The 21,853-nt window shown below is 46.9% G+C and overlaps 8 protein-coding genes across 8 annotated transcripts; 4 read left to right on the forward strand and 4 right to left on the reverse strand.

Annotated features, from left to right (window-relative positions):
- Positions 1 to 457: 457 nt before the first annotated feature.
- Positions 458 to 3,223, reverse strand: I302_104319 (uncharacterized protein; the record flags this gene model as incomplete). The annotated part of the gene is made up of 4 exons (XM_019189684.1): positions 458 to 1,366; positions 1,429 to 1,689; positions 1,748 to 2,441; positions 2,517 to 3,223. 4 exons carry the CDS (start codon positions 3,221 to 3,223, stop codon positions 458 to 460), a joined length of 2,571 nt encoding a protein of 856 aa, XP_019049246.1.
- Positions 3,224 to 3,709: 486 nt separating this feature from the next.
- Positions 3,710 to 5,455, forward strand: I302_104320 (uncharacterized protein; the record flags this gene model as incomplete). Its single annotated transcript, XM_019189685.1, has 7 exons — positions 3,710 to 3,817; positions 3,877 to 3,994; positions 4,060 to 4,211; positions 4,271 to 4,393; positions 4,475 to 4,651; positions 4,781 to 5,005; positions 5,213 to 5,455. The coding sequence occupies 7 exons, from the start codon at positions 3,710 to 3,712 to the stop codon at positions 5,453 to 5,455; spliced, it is 1,146 nt and encodes a 381-aa protein (XP_019049247.1).
- A 461-nt stretch (positions 5,456 to 5,916) lies between these two features.
- Positions 5,917 to 6,603, forward strand: I302_104321 (uncharacterized protein; the record flags this gene model as incomplete). The annotated part of the gene is made up of 4 exons (XM_065869846.1): positions 5,917 to 6,012; positions 6,117 to 6,169; positions 6,312 to 6,426; positions 6,529 to 6,603. 4 exons carry the CDS (start codon positions 5,917 to 5,919, stop codon positions 6,601 to 6,603), a joined length of 339 nt encoding a protein of 112 aa, XP_065725918.1.
- A 98-nt stretch (positions 6,604 to 6,701) lies between these two features.
- On the reverse strand, positions 6,702 to 8,849 carry I302_104322 (T-complex protein 1, theta subunit; the record flags this gene model as incomplete). Its single annotated transcript, XM_019189687.1, has 7 exons — positions 6,702 to 7,520; positions 7,579 to 7,727; positions 7,798 to 8,058; positions 8,131 to 8,275; positions 8,346 to 8,482; positions 8,571 to 8,661; positions 8,793 to 8,849. The coding sequence occupies 7 exons, from the start codon at positions 8,847 to 8,849 to the stop codon at positions 6,702 to 6,704; spliced, it is 1,659 nt and encodes a 552-aa protein (XP_019049249.1).
- A 1,408-nt stretch (positions 8,850 to 10,257) lies between these two features.
- On the forward strand, positions 10,258 to 11,788 carry I302_104323 (uncharacterized protein; the record flags this gene model as incomplete). The annotated part of the gene is made up of 4 exons (XM_019189688.1): positions 10,258 to 10,785; positions 10,854 to 10,989; positions 11,107 to 11,394; positions 11,535 to 11,788. The coding sequence occupies 4 exons, from the start codon at positions 10,258 to 10,260 to the stop codon at positions 11,786 to 11,788; spliced, it is 1,206 nt and encodes a 401-aa protein (XP_019049250.1).
- A 554-nt stretch (positions 11,789 to 12,342) lies between these two features.
- I302_104324 (AMP deaminase) lies at positions 12,343 to 15,846 on the reverse strand (the record flags this gene model as incomplete). Its single annotated transcript, XM_019189689.2, has 13 exons — positions 12,343 to 12,724; positions 12,806 to 12,861; positions 12,938 to 13,143; positions 13,268 to 13,519; positions 13,577 to 13,638; positions 13,701 to 13,887; positions 13,955 to 14,103; positions 14,167 to 14,233; positions 14,307 to 14,430; positions 14,492 to 14,605; positions 14,683 to 14,791; positions 14,880 to 15,566; positions 15,623 to 15,846. The coding sequence occupies 13 exons, from the start codon at positions 15,844 to 15,846 to the stop codon at positions 12,343 to 12,345; spliced, it is 2,619 nt and encodes an 872-aa protein (XP_019049251.2).
- Positions 15,847 to 15,974: 128 nt separating this feature from the next.
- On the reverse strand, positions 15,975 to 17,160 carry I302_104325 (uncharacterized protein; the record flags this gene model as incomplete). Its single annotated transcript, XM_019189690.1, has 2 exons — positions 15,975 to 16,162; positions 16,398 to 17,160. 2 exons carry the CDS (start codon positions 17,158 to 17,160, stop codon positions 15,975 to 15,977), a joined length of 951 nt encoding a protein of 316 aa, XP_019049252.1.
- Positions 17,161 to 18,231: 1,071 nt separating this feature from the next.
- On the forward strand, positions 18,232 to 21,293 carry I302_104326 (uncharacterized protein; the record flags this gene model as incomplete). Its single annotated transcript, XM_019189691.2, has 4 exons — positions 18,232 to 18,379; positions 18,775 to 19,136; positions 19,192 to 20,774; positions 20,861 to 21,293. The coding sequence occupies 4 exons, from the start codon at positions 18,232 to 18,234 to the stop codon at positions 21,291 to 21,293; spliced, it is 2,526 nt and encodes an 841-aa protein (XP_019049253.2).
- Between the last annotated feature and the right edge of the window lie 560 nt (positions 21,294 to 21,853).

Consider the following 21,853-nt stretch of genomic DNA (forward strand, 5'->3'; position numbering starts at 1 on the left):
AATCGGTATAGTACATTAGGCGACGGGACATTAACTCATTTCTTATCTATATTATCTATAGCAATTAGTACATGCACATATAAACTGTTCGTGCTGTACAGCATAGCTTAGCATTTAAGTAATGAATCGCAAGTCCAATGTAGGAGTTGTGCCCACCTAATCATGGACATTGATAGCGATTGTAGCAATGACATCCTTGAAATAAGGCGAAGATGGACCTGCGCAGAAACGCAGCTTCGTCTCAACGTCAGTGAAAGTCACTTCTGCACATCTGCGCTTCGAAACATATGGTTCCTTGAGCGGAACGTTGAATACACCGGAAATACATGTTCGCCATCTCAAAAACCCAGAAAGAGTAGAAATAAAAACAAAATAGACAAAAGCACACGATCTTCAATCTTCCATACTATACTCCAAGTAGCTATCTATCCATTACCAGAACCAAAACACACCACCTCTACCCCAATTGATCCCACAATCCTCTCGCACTTCCCAAATCCCTATTCCCCGCACCCCCATCCAAAGCATTCCCCAAAGTATAACCATCAAAGTTGAAATCGCCCGAATTGTACCAAAGTTGAGTCATCGCATTCCAAGCTATCGTATTTTCGTCCGTCTGTGCCGGAGCAATGTCGGTTGTCGGTGTTGGCGCTACACCAGCAGATTCAGGTTGAGATTCCGTCAGAGGACCATATCTGACCAATAATAGATCGGACAATTTCCTGAAAATCTCTTTATATTTCGAAGTCTCTTTCAACGATTTACTGAAGATCTCTAATAACTCATTACACTGTTCCAACCTCTTCTTGACCTCTTCTTTCCATGCTGCATTTTCCAGCAGGGTTTTATCCCTCGAGTCGAATTCGCATAAACAATAAAGGAGGGAAATGCAAGATAAGAACTGGTTGGATATGTTGATGAGGTTGTAAGAGACTTTGTTCGATTTGTACAAATTCAGATAAAGTTCGACGCAGTTCAAACTTGATTCGTGGAGGACCTTCAATTTCTCGCCATTCATCGAGGGGAACAAGGGTGAAGGTCTGTGTAAGAGGCATAGGAGCTGCTGATAGTTTAGGAGGAACCATGAATACGAAGTGTGGATCATACTTCCGCTGTCCCCGTCTTGGGGCTGATCATCGTCGGAAGGCGATAAGGGACATTCAGCTAACCACGTATCGAGCTGTTTGTGCAGGTCGTGAATTATGTTTGATCGTCCTTCTTCAGGTAAGGTATTCTGCTCGCCAGAGACCGAATAGACAGTGGAGAGTATCACACCTCCGAGCCGACGGAGTTTGGTGATGTGTCGGGTGAAGTCGATTCGGGGTCTACCTCGGTACGGTTCATCGGCAGGTAAAGGCGATGGAAGCTATGCGAGATCAGAGTCAGCTGAAAGCTCCGGATATGACCACGGTTGTTTGGAGAGCTCACCTCAACATCGATATCGTTATCAGCGATTGCAAGTGGTTTAGATAATGTCACTGCCACCAATCTATCAAGATTGAACAGCGAATAGAATACCCTCTTTCGATGCTCGACCACACTTGCAGGTAAGGTTGAATCGTCGACTCTTCGGTGCAGGTTGAGGGCGATGGCGATCCTAGCAGCAAAGCCAACTACGTGCCAGAGCGAAATGCCAGATGGATCGAACATCGCGTAGATACCGAGAAGAATGAGAGATTGAACGCATAGCTGGAATAATGAATTGATATCAGCATCGATGTGCGGTATAAGCGGCGATATGACGTACGATATCCTCTCTCCCTACCGCAGCCTGTAGACTCGCAAAAGCCCGATCTTTGTATACCTTCGAGAAACCCTTTTCAACTTCACCTGTCCTTTCTTTATTGGTCGTACCGATAGCAATGACCATGAAAAGTAGGAATTCTTTCCCCGCCCAATGTTCGGCATCTTCATTGGATTGTTGTGGTTGACCTGAGGTGTTATAGGTACTGCCTCTTCTATTGCCAGATTGATCTTGACGGTAGATGTCATCCATATCTTTCAGAAACTCATGTTTATCTAAGAAAGGGTATGAAATAGCATTCATGACGAAAAACGACTCAACAGCCTGTTGAGCGACTTCGTAAGGGGGTAAAGGGCTTTGTTGAGTTTGACCGAACGCGGTCCTTGTAGTAGCCTCAGATCTCTGATTGTTCGAAGATGATAGCGAGTCAAGCGTAACGTGATTATCGCCCCCGAAGACGGGACTTGAAAGGTCGCTTGATCGGACTGATAATATGGTTTTTGACATTGCTGCGAAATCGGCTTGAGTAGTCAACTGACTAGGGAATTGATGATCGTCGAATATCTCTCTTTCGGGTGGGGGTGGTAATCCTCTTTCCAAGTTTGATATGGCAGATTCCAGATGTTGGATCCTTTCTGCTGCAGAGGCGATTTGCGATGTTAATGCTATATTATCCGCTTTGAGATTGGTGACGTATCTAGTGAAGTAGAAACGCTCAATATATCAGATGATCGATCGCTTGGTGAGCAAAGTCGAGAGCAGCTGAACTCACCCAGCAGTAGCAGGACTCAGTTCAAATACACAAGCTACATCCGCTTTGTTACAGCCCGCACATCTTGGTTTCGCATTATCGCATTTCCTCTTGATCTTATGACATCTCACACAGGCCTGAGCAGCACCTTTGGGAGGATGTATATACACCGGACCCAATTTGAAATCGCCTGAAGGGTCCGCATAATCCAAGACCCCATCTTCAGGTATTCCATCGTCTTTGACACCATTTCTATTATCCTTGGATTGACGGGGTTTACTGACTCTAGCCCTCTTTCGTGGCTTGGGTTTATCTGATTTACTACCATCTTCGTTCTCCCCATCTTTATCTCCCTCTGTGGGGGGTTGGTCTTGATCTTGAAGACCGGAAGTTGAATATTCTGGATCGTGTTGTTGATGCGAGTCATCACGATACCCTTCTTCCCATGGATGAGGATGTCTGCTATTCCCACCAGCGGAATAGGATCCATTGCCCCATCCGGACCTCTCGTCTCGCGCGGACGAGCTCTGATAGCCATTACTGTTTATACCATGGGGTGATTGATCGCCTGCGTCGTGGTCTGAATGAGATCCACGTCGTTTGATGTTGGGTGGTAAGCCGTCTTCACCCATCAGTTCAGGTGCGATGACCATTGATGGGTCGCTGCCGTTCTCCAGTGCTGCGGACAGGGTGGATATGGGAGGTAGAGTCGGTGGGGTGAATGACATGATGGTGGTGTAGTCTGCTGAGCTGGAACGGTTGATGTATGCGCAAGTTGCAGTACGCTTTGTATGGTGAGTGGTGAGTGTAATATGATGTTTTTGGTTTGGTTTGTTTGCGGGGAAGAGGATGAGTAGAGTAGTATGATGTGACTGTCTTTTGATATTACCCTGATATGAGTGATATGCTGTTTCCGGTGAGTGCCGCTTTCCGCCAACTTGCGGAGATATCCGCAATTATAATTATAATTGCTGTACTACCAAGCAATGACGTGGATTTAAAACTCCTTGTTATCGTGTTCTTTATCACGTGATTCGCTCCCTTCGGCTTAGACCGATACTCGTTGATAAACACATGTAAAGTGAGGTGATCACGATCAGTTCGAGTAGAAACAGGAAAACACACTGATCAAGGATAAGTTGAAAGAGAAAGAGGGATCCTGTTCTCTTCTCTTCTCTTCCTCGTCTCCACTCATCGAGATTCTCACCTTCAGCATGACCAACGCTGTCTCGTCAAACGGTGTATCGCCTTCAGAGCCTGTGGATATCCTCCTCATAGGTCTGGGTTCAATCGGTTCGGTTTACGCTTATCTTCTCGAAAGAGTGAGTAATGAGCAGTGAGCATCGTCTGGTTGGACTTTCGAACTGACATGATGATGTAGAGTGGGAAAGCACGAGTGACTGCTGTAGCTCGATCTAATTACGAGCTGTACACTACCACTGGAGTAACGTTACATACAGATAGATTTGGGATCATTGAAGGTTGGAAGCCGTACAAGGGTGAGCTCAGATTTGTCCTTCTCGTGAATGAAATACGAGAAGCTGACGATGTACAAAACTGATAGTCGTTAGATCCCAAGCTGAAGCACTTGCCAATGGACAACGATATGCAATTTGCGTGGTATGCACCAAATGCTTGCCCGACGTATTGCCCAATTCTGTATTACTCAAAGAAGCTATCGAAAGTGGTCAGATAGGTTCATGGAATTTGATCCAGGTGAGCTGCAATGATCCCTCTTTGCGAGGTGGTACAACCGAGCTGACGAGAAGATACAGAATGGTCTTGGTATCGAAGAGGATTTGTATCAAGCTGTGAAACACCTCGGTACGCCAGTTATGTCGAGTCCTGCTTGGATAGGTATAGTCACGGAAGGCAGCTTAGTTAGATGGAGAGGTAAAGTGAGTTTCCGCTCTTAGTCCTTGTTCGCAGCTGGCCCTTGAGCAGTACAAGTATTGGACCTTAGCTGATGTATATGTTAGGATACCTTGGTTACCGGTTTGTACCCGCCTTTACCAGCTAAAGAAACCAGCAGTGGTGAACCAAGGATATTTACAGAAAGAGAGAAAGATGCTTTGAAGCTTTGGGTGGACCTTTTGACTGCTGGAGAAGGATATGTGCACCCTACAGACCACATCGATTCAATCAGGTTCTCAAAGGTATGTTCCGTCGTATCCACGGTCTCGCTTCGTCTTTCATATGACCATGATCGCCTACCTTGCATATTTTCAGCCCATCATGGCAGATTAAGCTTGAGCTGACGATATGATCTGTCCATCTCAACTTAGAACGTATGGAACTGTGCTTGGGCTGTAGTAACAGGCTTGATCCGACACACGGCATTACAGTTCAGTTACCTTAGTCCAACTGAGGAAGGTTATATCAAGGATTACTTTATGGAGATTGTGGATACAGGGTTCAAGTCTGGATTACTGTACGAAGGGATGGTTCAATATCCTGCTGGAGATACTATGGGAGACGCGAAGAGTGTGGTTGATAGAGCTTGGACGGTGGTGAGTTGTTTGTATTCAGGACTCGATTTCTACTCGACTTCATTGCATTCTCTCGATGATTTTCTCGATCTGTCCCTATCGCATAATGACCAATCGAAGTCCCTGCGAACCAAGTCTTACTCGTCAAATGGACTGTTCTCTGTCATCTCAGAATTCTTGTGTGAGCCCCAATCGGATACCTAAGCTGATAGCCTACTTCTCCCATAGCTCACAGGTACAGCCCGAGAACGAGGAGTAGGGCACAAATATTCCCTCTTGATTGACGTGGAGCAGAACAGACCATTCGAAGTTGAAGTCATCGTCGGATCAGTACTGAACATCGCCAAGGAGAACAACCTCGTCACGCCAAGGTTGGAGTTCGCTTATGCCATGTTGAAGGCTTTACAGCTGGAAATCATCAGGGATAACGATAAGAAGAAAGTGAAGAAGGCTGATGAGGTTGGTGCGTAGCAGTCGAATCTGGGGGTACTGGATATCTTTGAGTAGGGGAGTGATCGCACGAACCAGGAAGAAAGCAGAGTAATTGATCTTCATATATCAGCTAAGAGTAACATCATTGGGTGATGGTAGGATTGTACATAGATTATATAGATTTCATACATGCATTGCACATACTTCGATCTGTCCACTAACAATAAACATATTGATACTCACAGTAAGATGGATATTTTGAGCATTCATTGAGCGGGTAGACATCCTTTCAACCATTTCTCCGTTTACACGACGATCAATAACCAAAGATGTCCGATCCTTTACCATGATCTCCCCTAACTGATCTATAGGTTTATGGCAGTAGATACTATTGCAGTGTGTCCATACCAGAACAAGACCTTGATAGGTAGCCTTACAATTAGTCTACACACGCTTACCAATAAGATAAAGACAATACCAGTTATCGACACAGAAACACCATGGCAGAAGACAAGAAGAGGTTCCCCTTACCTCCCGGAGTAGGCGCTGGGAAACCCGACCATCCATTTGCAGTCACCGTAGAGGATCCCATACCTGTGAGTGCGGTCTCCCATCGGCTCTGTGTTTGTCAACTTCAACCTCATTCTTCAGCCCCCCGGGTCAATAAGTGGTTGAGTGCTCATCATGCTTCCGTTGGTAGAACGCAATTGTGCCTGATGGGTATGGTATAAAGTATCACGCATACCACACCATGTGAGTTTGCTTCTCGCATCGAGGCGATCCTTATAGCTAATATGCTCCATGCCTATGCGATCAGTACTGAGGGAGTTTTGTAAGTTTCGCATTCCTTCACAGCGCTTGATGCTCGAGTCAGCCTAGTAACACATCTCGAAAGCCTCCCATCCGGCACCTCCCTACCTGGCGGAGCGGTCCTCCCAATGTCATCCGTAGCTGATTTCCCAATGGTCTTACCGATGGGTACGAAGTTACCCGGTGGAGTGATGGTTCCCGTGAGTGCTATCTTCTTCCACCAGACACTAATCATTAGTAATTAACGATATGTTACTGACCACACTGGTGGTGCTACCTGTGTTGGCAATCGGAACACATAGATCGTGATGCAGAAAGTCGAGAAGAAATCCGTATCAGTCCCCGACCCACCCGGACCGATCTGCTCGATTCAGTAGATACCATCGGTAATCTGACAAATATCTTGTGTATCCATATATATGCATTACATTCCCCATCTTCACTGTATTCTACTCCCACGCCCCTTTCTTCTCCACTAGTCATCATCCCAATGACCTTGTTGTTTAGGAGGGGCCAACCCCGCCTGCTTAGCCACGATAATACTATCCACCCTAAGTACCGAGATAGCAGCGTCCGTCGCCAACTTGATCGCCCAGTCCTTAGCAGCGAATGGATCTAATATACCCTTCTCCTTGACCGACGACAACACACCATTGGTATTTGAGGAATTCTCCGAATCAATATCCACTCCAGCTTCGTTCTGACCCTCCGCATGGGATTTGTACAAGAGAGAAACGACATCTTCGGCGTTCAGTCCAGCGTTCTCAGCGAGGGTTCGAGGGACAACTTCGAGTGATTCAGCCCATCTCTTAATAGAATGTTGGGCCAATCCAGCAGTTTTACCCCCGTACTCTGCCACTCGTCTAGCAACTTCGATCTCACTTGATCCAGCTCCTGGAACCTGTCTTCCATCCCTTAACAAGATCCTGACGGTGTTGATACCGTCATCCAGGGATCTCTCCAGATCGTCCAAGTAGTTTGCTGTGGCTCCTCTAAGCACGATGGTGGCAGTTCGAGTCTTCTCGCCTTCCTCCTGTCTTAAGACCGTCACTCGATCTCCTCCAATTTCGACAGTCTCAAACACATCTACCATACCCGCCTCTTCGGCTGTGGGAGCACCCAATCGAGCAAGAGGAGTCGCACCGACCACTCGACAGAGCCTTCGTAAGTCAAATTTGGACAAGACCTTGATGACTCCGATGTTCAGCCTGTTAAGGTAATGTAAGGCGAGATCTCCGATACCTGATCCAGCGATGATGAGTTTGACGCCCGAGTCGGCGATTTCTTTGAAGTACTGTATTACATGTAAGCTGGACGATCTGTATTATTTGGAGAACACAGCTATCACTCACACCCTCGAGTTGTTTCTCCTCTCCTCGTGAGAAATTCAACAGATCATCTGCCTTCTTGAGTAGAACCGTTCCCTTGGTTTCAGTCTGCGAGATATCGAGACCACAGGTGTACACAGCGACTTTCGCCTTCGTGGCGTTCTTTACGACACCTGCAATATCTCACAGTGAGCTTGGATTGTGCGGCAGGTGCGAAACATACAGAAGACCGAGCTGACATACCTTCAGGTTCTCGACCAAATACCATACCTCTCACGACTCTACTGGCTTCCAACCCTCCACCTAAAACTTTGACCACTCTCACCGAATCTACGTTGAAGTCCTTGGGATTCTTGGGCATAACTGCCAAAGAAGCTTCCGCTACTAAATCAGCAAGGAAATCCTCGCATCCTGGCTGTTTTGCGGCGAGAGAGGTAGCGACGGCTTTGGAGAGTTGTTCGGCGGTGGGTAAAGGTGATGAAGGGATGGTGGAGGTGATCAGTGCTATTTGGGGGATATACAGTACGTCAATATATCTGATTCTCACAGTTACGGAAGTGATAACTCATTACTCACTCTCAAGCTCCTCTCTACCTTTAGCCAAAGCCATCTCATACCCCTGAATCACATCCGAAGGGTGTAAACCCATAGTCAAAAGGTGTTCTGATCTCTTCAATAGCTCTCCAGCAAAGATGAGCACTAGGTTGGTAGCGTCACCCATCTACTCATTGACAGCGCGTCAGCTTGATCGTTGGAGGTAAGCAGCAAAGGAAGAAGAAAGCTGGACATACCTCGGCTTCCTGGGCTGTACTTGCCATGACCAACAATTTAGCAGCGGGGTGAGCGACCTCAATCTCCCGGATGATAGTTGCTGCGTCTGAAGTTACGAAGAGTCTTCCGAGATGGTTGATGATGAGTTTGTTACGACCTATTGGCAGTATGAGGATCATGATGAGCTTTATGCACTAAGTATCGAGGTACTTGGCTTGTGACGGTGCAGGGAGGACTTTACTCACCATTGGGACCGAAAGAGGTTCTGACGATTTCACTCAGTTCTCCCACAGCAGCAATATTCCTCAACACTGCTTCCTCAAGACCAGACATTTGCTATGAGCCGCGAGTACAGGTCAGCTAAAGCACAATTGTCGCCAATCTCTGCATACGATGGGTACCATTCACAGCTAGGCATGGTGATGATCTCTCTAGGGTTTGGCAATTAAGTGAACGAAATGACATACCTTGTAACCAGCCTTGAACAGGTCTGGACCTCCAGCTTTTGGTACCTTCAATGACATTTTGACGGTTCTCCTTGATTTCTTCTAGCGCTTGGTGAGAATACTTCAGAAAAGTCAAGCTTGAGAGTGTGGATGAGCTGACAAAGATGTTACAAGAAAGTTGAAGAAGAAATGGTGGTTTGCATGAAATGTTCGAAATTGACAGAAGACGCGCTCAAACCTCCACTGGGCAAAGTGTCCACGCGTATAACACGTGGCTTTTCCACGTTCACCCGTGGCAGCTTTCGCATGCATAGAGTCCGAGGAGCAACGGAGTATAGAGATGGAACAGTGTATCGTCATGTCGTGAGTATCTGCATGGACCAGTATGTAGGCGAATACTTCACGGTAGGAAGGGATATGCAGCAGTCACTGACGACCTCAAGCTTGATATAGAAGACATTCTTTGACCTTACAACTTTGCGGTTTTCGGTTTCAGACTCCAGTAGACCAAGCATTTCTGAAACCCAGTAAGGAAATGAAGCATGGCATCTGAACCAGGGGTTTGTGTTTGACACTCTGCGTTTCGGATTCCAAGCTATGTCATTGTCATCATACAGTAGTTAGACCCGATTACAATCTCAACCACTATGCAATTCCCATTTCAACCTGTGGTGAAACGAGGGTAATGTGGCGGCATCGAAGCAATTCAGATAAGGTTAATCTTGCCCAAAATGCCCATTCAGATTCCAGGCATCTGTACCTCCCGATAGAATACTGAATAGCTTGTGTGTAGGTATACTCGATACATTGTGATTTCTTTATTCATTATAGTAAGGATTGAACGTTTCCGTTTCATCGTACAGAAGCAAAGTTATTGCTGGTTCGCTTCGGACGACAACTGTTGTGGTTCCGACTGCACAGGAGACTCGTCATCCAAAATGTTTGTGCTTGGCGTAGACGTAGACGGACGAAAGTGACTTGCATTGAGAACTGATTTGGATATTGATATTAATACTAATACTAGTACCCACACGAATGCAATGTCTAACCAACGATATCATTCATTATTTACCCTCTTCTCCCTACTACCACCGAACTCTCTCCTTCTCCTTTCCCCGAATCCAGTCAATGATCATCTAGTACTCTTTTCCGTGAGACCCACTAGCTCCAACTCTATCACATCCCTGTGTAGATAGGATATACCCACATTCATTACACCAACACATACCTCGACGGTACAAAGTCATCTCAACGAATTTCTTTTTGGCTGGCTCAATTTCGATTTCAAGATACAACTATATTAAACGATAATACGATCACACAATACCAATACGAACAGTACACCAGCAATTGATTTGCACATGATACGATAATCACGACTTCTACACTCTTACGCTCTCTCAATATCAATCAGACCATTCACAGACGTACTCAGCCATAAGTCACGACCCAACCATCCAATAATCCTTCCTTAAATCTCATCAACATGCTCTTCCTCTCAGCTCTCCTCCCCCTTCTCGCAGTATCTTCCGCCCGCTCCATCCCCTCTCCAAGCGTCACGGCAGAGCTCGACTCCCGAGGCCTCCTCGACGGTCTTCTAGGCGGTCTAGGCCAAACAGTGGGTGGTCTAGGTGGCACGCTAGGAGGAGTGGTAGGTGGTCTAGGCAACACCGTCGGCGGCTCTCTGGGATCTACAGTAGGCGGCGTGGGTCAAGTCCTAGGAGGAACGGTAACCACCGTAGGAGGTACGGTGGTAGAAGTTTCGAAACTTAACTTAGAAGTATTAGTGAACACCTGTATAAGGTTAGGAACCGCTACTACGGTGAACGAAGTGGCATCTGTGGGCGGGGGGTTGGTGGGTCAGAATGGAGGTGTGACGTTGGCAGCGGGTGCGTGTGTCTGTGTAGACGCTGCTACCTCCGCTGGACTTGGTGGAGTGGATGCTCAAGTGGGAGTGTACGCTTCGGGGGGGCTGTATTTCAATGGATCGGCTGCTGCTGATATTGCTTCGTCGGTGAGCGGGTTTCTCTCTTTTGCCACATAGCTACAGTATTAAACAGTAAGGCTGATCGATATTGGTAGACCCAACCTGGTTTGCTGGGACTACAAGCGGGTGTATACAACTTCAATGTCGCTGAGACCTGTATTGCCGCTTCGGTTTCGCTAACAAATTCAAGACATGACTTGCAACCTGTCGGAGGATCATGTTGCGCGAGGGGTGAGTGTTGTCTCTTAACACAAAACCGAATGAGATCCTTCTATACCGCACTGCCACAGCGTATTCTGCACATCCAGAAAGAACACAAGATAACACTAATATCATATATAATTATAGCCTGCAACCCAGGATACGTCCTCACAGGCGGCACGACCTGTTGTCCTCCCGGATCCACCCTCTCCCCAACTGGACAATGCCTTACCCCGCCCACATGCAGTTCCACCGAGATTTTATGCAACAACGCATGTTATCCCCGATCAAGCTATACCTGCCCATCAGGCTTACCCGTGCAGATTCAAAGTAAGCGGTCGGAGAGCTGTCCGGTGGGTATGGAGAAGTGCTCTGTAGGTGCGTTGGGGGGTGGGCAGTGGGAATGCGTGGATACGAAGTCGGATATCGAGTCTTGTAAGTTTCTTTACCTCCTCCTACCTCACCTCCCTCCGTGTGTATCTTTGTCTCTCCTCTACACCGGTCACACCCATCTATGAAGCGAATGTGAACGCAGAACAAAGGAAAGGACAAAGCTAATCGTTAAGCTGCAATAGGCGGAGGATGTATGTACCCCACCCCGACCGAACTCAACCCCCTAGCCCTATCGACCGGAACCGACTGTACCTCCCTTCCGGGCACCAACGGCGTCTCATGTATTCAAGGTCAATGCCAGATCCAATCATGTGCGAAGGGGTTCAAGTTGGCCAATAACGGAACATCTTGTGAAGCTCCAGTCCAAGCTCAATTGCCGATCAGGAGATCAGGTAGAGTGAGGCATCAAGCTAGGATCATCAGTCAACGATCATAGATCATAAGCAAGCTACAAACCGAAAGGGGATCTCGATGATCTTCCTTTTCACACTTGCTAGAAGGACAAATGGTTATAATGGACATTTCTCATCATGCGGTGTTATACTTGATATAACGGACATTTCTCTTTTCTCTTCATTTAGGTTTATTTTTTGGTTTTACTCTTACAAATATCATATACACCCATATCAGGTATACCTTCACATTCATACCATGTACTAGCTATCTTACTGTATACCTTGACTTGACGGACAATCCTTAGCGAAACGTTTATATGACACCTATAATGAACATAATCACGAATAATGCATCAAACCCCTAATCCTTGTCAAGACACTGTAAACATGTTGAACCATACGAAGCGCTGTATACCCAAATCACATGCTACGATATTTACATTTACCACTCAAGTCAGAATATCTACACGCGACGATGATGATCAAAGAAGAAAAGTCCACAACTCCAAAGTATAAATCCCATGAACCCACATCTCTCCATTCCCTCTTCCAAATCAATTACATCAATCTATCATCCTCCAACTCATCCAAACCCTCAAAACATCCCCCTATCTCCTAGCCTCATGAACCTGTTCACCCCCGCCATACCTTTCACACCCCCAGCACCCGCCAAATTCGAAATACTCTTCCTCTTACTTCTCTCCCCCAACGTCCCAACCCCACCAACCAAATGAGGAGCGATGGTATGGTTTTCCCCCTGTCCATACACGCTGGAATTAGTCATCGACATAGCAGCAGCAGCTACGTCCGAGGGGTGGGTGGTCATTCCTGGTCGATTGGCAATTGCTGGTCTGTCCCCTGAGGTAGGCTGAGAAGGGGAAGATGATGAAGGTTGGTTAGGGAGTTGAGATGAGGAGGATTGTTTGAGGTGCGTTGGGGTGGCTGAGGGGGAATGTTGGCCGTGTCGGATTAGGGCGCTGTGGAGATTGAGGGATGTCGTCAGTCCAGATGCCCAATCATCCATTATACATGACCGTAAATATACAGGGATAACTTACAGCTCTTCAAGTAACGTAGAGTGTCTATATGCCAATCTGATAGTAGGTACATTGGTCTAATCGTTTCAAATTGCCTCGTCAGCTGAAGACTCCAAACTTACGTCCGGCGACAACTAGCCGAACCAAACCCACCTTGTGAATATCATTCCCAGCCGCACCGGGTAAATACCACTTATGCCCTATCCAATGTTTCTTGACCTGCATTTCCCATCCACTCTGCAATACCGAATTTCTCGCCAGCTCGCACATGTCCGCAGGGGTAAGTTTGTATATTTGGGCAGCGCACGAGTACTCTTCGAGCAGATGAGAAGCGGTGAAGTGGAATTGGAGGGGGTCATCTAAGATACACAGATAGAGCAATCAGCAATCAGTAAACAGATAGAGATTACACCTGAAAGCATGGACCAATGCCCTCGATCAGGGCTGCGAAGATCGTGTATCTGATAAACTGTTGCAACTCACCAGTCGATAGCGACACATTCAATCCAACCTTGAAGTAATCCTTGAAAGGGTTCCTCTCATAAGTCAAGAACAGCGCATTATTACTCAACGGACTCATGGCCAGTCCAATCTGCTTGAGGTAAAACAAGTACTGCAACGCAGGTACTTTTCGAAGCAAGATACCGTGCGAGATCGAATGGGCAGTCAAGAATGCCGAGGACAAGTGATCGGGATCACCTGCTTCTCCACAGTGTGGTCGGAGCACGAATGTGTCTATTGACGCGCGAGTCAGCTGATGAGACTGGAACGATGCACGTGGGAGTGACTCACTGAATCCTCTAGATCTTCTCCAGGCATTCAGAGAAGCCATGTTGGCGTACATGTAGTAGATCCTATTGAGCACGCATCTTGTCAGCCAAGATATTTGCCCATAAAAGGGGGCAAAACAGCTCACCAATAACTGTATGGAGGACTTTGGTTTGTATCCCACATTTTGGCTGTCGGGAACTTCCTGTATAGTCTTCTCTCAGGTTTCGACTCGTCGTCTACACTGTCAAACCCTACTACTCGTTGAAGGAAGATGTGTAGCTCAGGGTGAGAAGAGGGATCTTTGGTAACTTCGAACAAAGGTTGGAAGACATCTACGAGCAAATTGTAGATCGTGAGCTTGCGTTAGGTGAACAAGAAGAACCGAAGAACGAAGCTCACTCTTCACTACATCCTCAAAGTTGTTGACCAATCCTGAGCCCTTGTACACCTCGTACAATCTTGGAACCTGGATCAACCATCTAACGTTGTGCGAGACAAGCTTGTTGTTCACTACCCATTTAGCAAGTTTGTCCCATTCGTTGAGATTCCTAAACAAGCGAGGACAACGGGGTCAGCTGCACGATCGACTTCCATCAAATTGGCCAGCTTACCTTCCATAGATGGACAATCTCCACTCTGAGACTTGATATTTACTTTGTTCCAGATCCGCAATCAATTCTATTCGCGTGATTCGCATCAGCTCATGTCATCACACACCGCAAGAGGAAGGTGTCATTGTAAGCTGACTTACCCTGAGTCAACTCTGCAAGGTATTTCCCCTTCAATAAATTATCAGTCTTCAAGAAGATCTCTCTCAACCTCGAAGATCCAGTGGGGTTATATCGGTCATTGAACCGATCGAATCGATGGAATTCCTATATAAAGCGAGATAGTCAGCTTGAGCTTGCCATTCAAAAGGTTGACCACGAAGCTAACCTGATGAGCGTGCATATCGAGAGTATCGATCGAAAGGTCGTAAGCAGTCAAATTTAGCGATTCGAACACCTCTTTCAAAGTGAGATCTTTCCCATCTCGATGAATGACGATTTCCTGCAAAATTTCAAATTAGCTGGATCATATGCATTATACACTAATGGTGATGAAAGAGCAAAGGAGGTGGCACATACATTTGGGTTCCTCTTCAATTTGGACTTGATGAATCGCAACAAATGTTTCTGGTTCATACTCGCAGAGTGGTGAATGTGAGTATCGACTTTTCTAACATTGTAGAAATCCCTACATACCATCCAATCAGAATCAGCTCAGCCAGTGACGCACCGAGAGTGAGTCGTAAGTCAGTTGACGGGGAAAAGGTAAAACACACCTATGAGGAACAGCCTTCATATCTGCCAGTTCCTGATACTCATTTAACAAGCAGTACAAGCTCCATTTCGACGACAGATACTTCAACCGTCTGAATGCGAAAGACTTTGCCGGACCGTCAGAACACACTCCAAGGAGATAATCTAGATCTGTGAAATATTCCTTCAGGGATGGTACTCTAGCCAAAGGTTTTTTACCTTTGACATCGAGATTGACTTTGACCTCTCCACCATTGGCATTATTGGGTGTAGGCTGATCATCGGGATAAACGGTGAAAACACCTTCATCGTTCAACCCAAAAGTATGTTGATCGTCTTTCGGTTGGATCTGGCAATCTTCAATCCTGAACGCCTGGTTATCCCTCGTAGTGGTTGACGTGGTACTTTGAGTCGTCCCGTCAGAAGAGGTAGGTTCAGGCATTACACTCCCATGAGACGGTTTCCAATGCCAGTGGGGTGGTGGAGGTGGCGGGTAGATATTCCATGTAGGTAACTCATCGTTCTGAGCTGCAGATGGTCCCTCGCAGGTATCTTGCTCCACCTCTGCTTTGAGGCCCATAACGTCGCCTGAGGATTTCGGGGTGAATCCATGGAACGAGCCATCGTGATCTTTGGGATTATCGCCCAGTCGTTGGTTGGAAAGTTCCATATACTTGTCTCGAAGGTCCAAACATCGTGCGAAAGATGCACTATGAACGCCATATCGGTCAGTACAGAGCACACAGGAGGAGTTGGCTTGACTCACTATAATTCTTCAAGTTCACTACCGATGCCTTGTTCTGCGAAAGCGAGAATTTGCATTTGCATCAGCAACTCTTTCCCGTCCAGATCTGCTTTATCCATCTCATTCACGGGGGTACCAGGCATAGAAGCGATGGGGGTAGAGGGTTTAGCCATGGGAGAGCGGATTCCACTTAGGAATAGCTCAGGATCGGTAAGTGTGATATTCTGGGGTCGAACAGGGGGCATTTTGGAGAGATCGTATTGCACAAACGACAAAGAGTGGAATATAGAGAACGTTTATATGTGATGCGAAGTGCGAGAACGACGGAATTGAAGCAATATGAGATGAATTGGCCAGAGAATGTCTCCCAGCGTCAAGACGGTATATATACGTCTTCGACGCATCCTCGAATCGCCTTGGCGAACTTTGGAGAAGCCATAGCGAAAGTCGGAGAAGACATAAAACGAATTCGTTGACGTTCCAAGATTGCGAAGACGCACGTTCCCCATCTCTCTGCACCGATAAAGTGAGATCCGACATGTAACACAACTCCATTCCTTTCTGTCCCCTCACCATTCAGTCTTCGGTTAGCAAGAGAAAGAAGGCGAAAGGAAGGTAGAATGTATGCGAAGGTCGGTCCTCCGATGATATCGGGAGAGCGACATACCCATAGATCATAATAGATACCAAAGAAGGTGAAAGGAGGGAGATGATAGGTGATCGCGGAGCGGCAAATAGTAGTCACGAAGAAGATAGTAGAGAATTGAACGTGCGAAAAAGTAAAGACCAAACTCACCAGGTTGTACTTGTTGCGCGCCACCACCAGCCGCAGCCAACTTAGCAGCCGCTTTAACCTCTACACCGTCTCCTCTTCCACCTGAATTCAGAGCATTCAAAAGACCGACGTTCAACTCCCTTTCTCTAGCTTCTTCTTCCAAGTCCAATTCCTCCTGTTTATCCCTCTCTTGTCGATGGATGATCGAAGGTGCTGGATCCAAATCACCATACTCGGGTCCAGAGGGAGATAACATACTTGAATGCCTTTCAGCAGGGTTGATCTGCGCTTGACGTTGAAATCTCGATGAGAAATCACTTTCCTCCTCATGGTCGTCCTTATCTTGTTCTTGATTATCCTGTGTGAGCGACATCGATTGACCCCCCTTCTCCAGATTCTTCCCTTGGTTGCCCAGATCTACTTCACCAGGACTAGTACCAGTGGGCATGGGTTTGGTGTGATTGAGAGGCGACGTAGTCATGAAGTGTCCCGGTGACATTCCCAATCTTGCGCTCGTGCTCATCTCAGCTAATTTACCAGTCGATGATCCAGCTTCTGATATAGTTGATGGAGGTAGTCTAGGTAGATTGTGAGATAACCAAATCTCATCTTTGAGATGCAACCTCCTCTCTTCGTGGTAGTCAAAGGCAGGGGAAGAGTGTACGTGCGCGTTGTCCTCGAGGTCTTCGTGAGGGTATCGTGAGGGTATTGGTAAAGGTGAAGGTGATGGAACGGGTGAATTAGCTCCCGAAGGTTGGTTGGATGGACGAGGTGAGTCCGCCATGTTGCAGAAATGGGTTGACTATTTACTTGTTGTTCGTTATGAGCGACAAGCTGAGTCAAGTTGAGTATGAGATGTGATGATGAGAGATAAAGGATGCTACTAGGATGTGAAGAGGTTGTTTCTTGGATGCGCAATGATAATTTTGATTCTGCTCGACTTTGCACATGATGCAACAACAAGCGAGATCACCGATCAACCTCCACTTGCGGTAAGATAGTTACTCGTAGTGGGATATCAACACGTGCTCAAAGCAGCCTTTTCAATAGGCATGCGACTGTGTCATCCAGAAAAAGCCGCATGCCTGTTTAGAGGTGGTTTGTCTCGAATCACGTGTTCTCTGCACTGATCTCCCATGATTTCTTTTCTTTATTCTTTTTGGTGACGAAGTGGCGGTGCATCTTTACCCTTATGTGATATTCCAATTCTACGCGTCGAGTGAGTGTTTATGCCCCCCCCATTTTCTCATTCTCATTCTTGCTTGCCGTTTCACCCAGGCTAGCTTACATTTGATTACCCTTGATGCTTATTTTTTCCTGGTTGTTTATGAGTCTCATCCTCAGATTTACAATCTTTCAATTCCCGTGCTCACTCCCTCTCTCTCTCTGCTCTTCCCCCTCTATTCACGCTAGTTGCGCAGTCTCAACAGGTTGTTGTCCGTCGCGATTAATCTGATTCCATAATAAGAATAACAATTCTATTCTTGAAAGAAGAGGTTCAAACCGGGTGATCAAGCATCTCTTCTGTTTTTCCAAATTAATTTCATCTGTACATTCTCCATCTCCTTTTATATTCATCTTCATTTCATCCTCATCCGACCGACGAGTCCGCTATCGACATCGACACAGCACTCAGGTTATATATCCCCTCTTTCTTCGTTTCTGAGACGACCTCATTTACGGCACACGGCCTGACGAAGACGACGTAACGACTGTTTCTCTTTTTTCTCTCCCTCATACCACAATAATCAAGACAACGCAACACATTCATTATCACTCATCTCATCTCCCATCGACAACAAAATCAATCCTTCTCATCCCTCTTTAATACCCCACCTGTAGATATCACGACGCGATGTCTCATCACTATCAACAAGCGCAATACTCTGATAATAACGGAGGAGGATACGGTAACTCGTATGGGAACAGTTATGGTGGCGGGTACAGCGATGAACCACAAGGTGGTAATTATGGTAACAACTATAGTGGCGGAGGCGGGAACTGTGAGTATATGTATTCATCGTGCGCAATCTTAACAAAGTACCATAGCATACTCTTGGCAGAAATATCAATGCTGACTTTTGGTCTCTCTACTATCCACGCTATTCACACTATCACTACCCTACCCGACCACTAACACTTGTCCTTTCTTCCCTCATCTTCCCCTCCTATAACGATATCGCCTGCAACGATGGTCAAAATCGACTCACCCTCCTTTGTTTACTTCATTGTGATACGCCCTTCGACCGCAATTTCTTGGTCTACTTTGGAACGTCCATCTCATCGCATTCACACCTACCCCGCCCCCTTTGCATCCCACAATCATCGCTTCACTCTGTACATACTCCTACCACAATCTAACTCTACAACATGTCTCAATCAAAATTATATCCTGAAGCCTACCCAATGTCATCTGGAAACCCCAATGCAGCATACAGCAGCGATGGTGTAGGCGCAGGTGGATATCAAACCAAGAAGAAGAGGAACAAGTGGTTATGGATTGGTCTACCCATCCTATTGATCATCATCATTATCGCTGCTGTGCTCGGTGGTGTTTTAGGGTCAAGAGCGAGCAAAGACAACGACAGTTCCACTTCTTCCTCAAGCTCAAATTCAGGTGGCAATAGTGATAACACAGGTGTCCCATCTGGCGTTAGCAATGTCAACACTGCTGGCGCTACTAGCACAGGTGCCGATGGTCAGAGGTATCTCGCTATCGCCACTGATAGCGCCTATCTGCTCCCTGTTTACGCTACCGGTGTGAGTTCATATACCCATTCTCACCTACGAGCAGTGTGCTGATCGTCTAGAATAGACCGCTACTGCTGGATACTCTGCTCCTACCGTTGGTTCTAGCAACGGCTGGCCAACCGACCCATCGCCCCCATCCAACTCTTCTATCCGAGCCAATCCTCGTCTCGCTCCCGGCTACAAGTGGGACGCTTTGAACGGTGGCCTTATCTCCAAAAACCTATATTTCAAACAATGGAATGCTACTATCGTTCAAAATGCCAGTGATACTCTTGGCGATGACCCCACTCCATACACCGAAGATGGTGGTCTGTCCGGATCAGGTGTACTTGACGTAGCTAGAGAGATCAAAGTCAAGGTCAAGAACTGGGCTTATGCTTACAAGGTCACCAACGAAACCAAATACGCCGATAGAGTATGGCTAGAACTTCAAACCGCTGCCGGAAATAACTCTGCCGTAGCCTTCGGTGCCGATGATGGCACACGATGGAACCCAGCGCACTTCTTGGATGTTGCTGAGTTCTGTGCCGCTTTCGCCATTGGATACGATTGGCTTTACGAGTTCTGGACGGACGAACAGAGGGACGCAATCATGTGGTCTATCCTCAACCTCGGTCTTAGATTAGGTTACAACGCTCTTTCTGGCGATTCCAGCGCTTCAACGTATAGCTGGTGGGCCGGAAGTCTTACTGGCAACACCGAAGTTAACGGAAACTGGAACTGTGTCATCAACGCCGGTCTCACACAAGCTGCTATCGCTATCATGGATAGAGATCAATCCGGTCTTGCCGAAAGGGTCCTCGCTCTTACCGTGCCAGACGCCTACAACAACTGTTTCCAAGGTCCCGATTCCGCTGGTACTTGGGCCGAGACTTCCGATTACTGGTATTTCGGTACCACCGGTGCCGCCGAGATGGCCAACGCTTTGATCTCAGCCTACGGTGATGATAGGGGTCTTGCCCAATCCAACCCTGGTTTCAACCTTACTTCGGTCTACCACATTTACTCTCAAGGTATGACCAGTAAATTCAACTGGGGTGACCATGGACCCAACAAGTACTCCGCCACTGCCAACTCCCTTCTCCTTTGGGCCAACGTATTCGACGCACCAAGATACGCCTTGTACCAACGAGACCACATTGACGCTTCTGAACCATGGTCTATGTTCTGGTACGACCCCGCCACGACCGGTACATGGTGGGATGGATTGGCTTTGGACCGACACTTCGATGATCAAGAGAACCAATGGGCGACTGCACGATCCACCTGGTCAGACAACTCTGGTACCTACTGGGGAATGAAGGCATCCAAATTGCAGGGACACCAAACCCACGGTGATTTGGATGTAGGAGATTTTGTCCTTGATGCGATGGGTCAACGATGGGCCGGTGAATTGGGTTCGGGACAATACCTGTCCGATGGCTACTTCTCGAACGAAAATCAAGATTCTCAGAGATGGTTGTACTACCGAAAGAGGACTGAGGGTCAAAACACCTTGTTGATCAATAGCTTGAACCAAAATGTCGATGCTGCTCCTACTGGAAATTTCGGTTCGTCCGGTACCTCCCAGGGACCCGCTCCTTCGTTGACTGTTGAGACGGACGATACCGCGTACTTCTGGACCGATATGACTTCTGCTTATAACGGGTGAGTATTCCTTTCACGTCATACCTGCTTCATCGGATGTGAGATATGGGGTGTAAGCTGATGACGGTCTTGATCAAATGAAATAGTACCGGCGGTGTTAAACGAGGTATCCGATTCCTCAACGGCCGAAAGCAAATCCTCTTACAAGACGATGTGACCACCTCACCAACCCTCCAATGGAGGATGCACACCAACGCCACTGTCACAACCAACCAGGCTACCGCAACCCTCGCCCTCGGTGGCGAAACACTGGTCGCCTCCATCGTCCAAGGACCTTCCGGAGCGACATTCTCAACCGCTTCACCCACTCGGTTGTCAACTGATCCTGCCCTTCCCACGGGGGATATCAACCAGGACCAATCCAATGACGGAGTCACTGTGCTCACGATTGACGTGGCTGATGGCGGATCGTTCAGTCTACAGGTGCTTTTCACCCCTCAGTGGGGAAGTGGGTTCACCGCGCTGGATACTGTTAAGAATGTAGCGCTGGATCAATGGAGCGTTACGAGTCATAATTAGTGTGATGGCATACCATCACATGAAGGTGAGGGGAGGATGAGAAGGGTGACGAACGAACGATGCGGAATCAACTTACATACTATGATTATCTCTTCTTTTATACACTCACGCTCAGCTCGATGCCGACATCATATACATTCCTTTTTTCTCCTTAGTCAATTAGTTAGTATTTCCTGATGATTTCTCAATTACTCTTATGGACGGTTATGAACACGAGTATGAATATACGTTTTCTTCGGTTCTGCAGACATAAGCACATGTCATGTTGCATCTTGCCCATCCAACACACGGGACATCGATATCACATCCATGTGAAGAACGAGGGTCGTACTGTACATCTGATGACACTGTCTGTACGAATCGTTGTATATGACTGACTCAAGACAGATTTAAGGGCTCCTGTTGGAACGTATCTCCTTTGCGATACACAATCACTAAACAGGATGCTCAGCCTCTCGATATGAAAACAAGCATGCATGAATGTCCAATGATCGTTTGTATGTATTGATACCTAATCAAGGGAATGGAAATGGGTATACTATGAGAACAAGGATAAGGGG

Source organism: Kwoniella bestiolae, chromosome 2 (assembly GCF_000512585.2).
Source record: "Kwoniella bestiolae CBS 10118 chromosome 2, complete sequence".
Classification (NCBI taxonomy): Eukaryota; Fungi; Basidiomycota; class Tremellomycetes; order Tremellales; family Cryptococcaceae; genus Kwoniella; species Kwoniella bestiolae.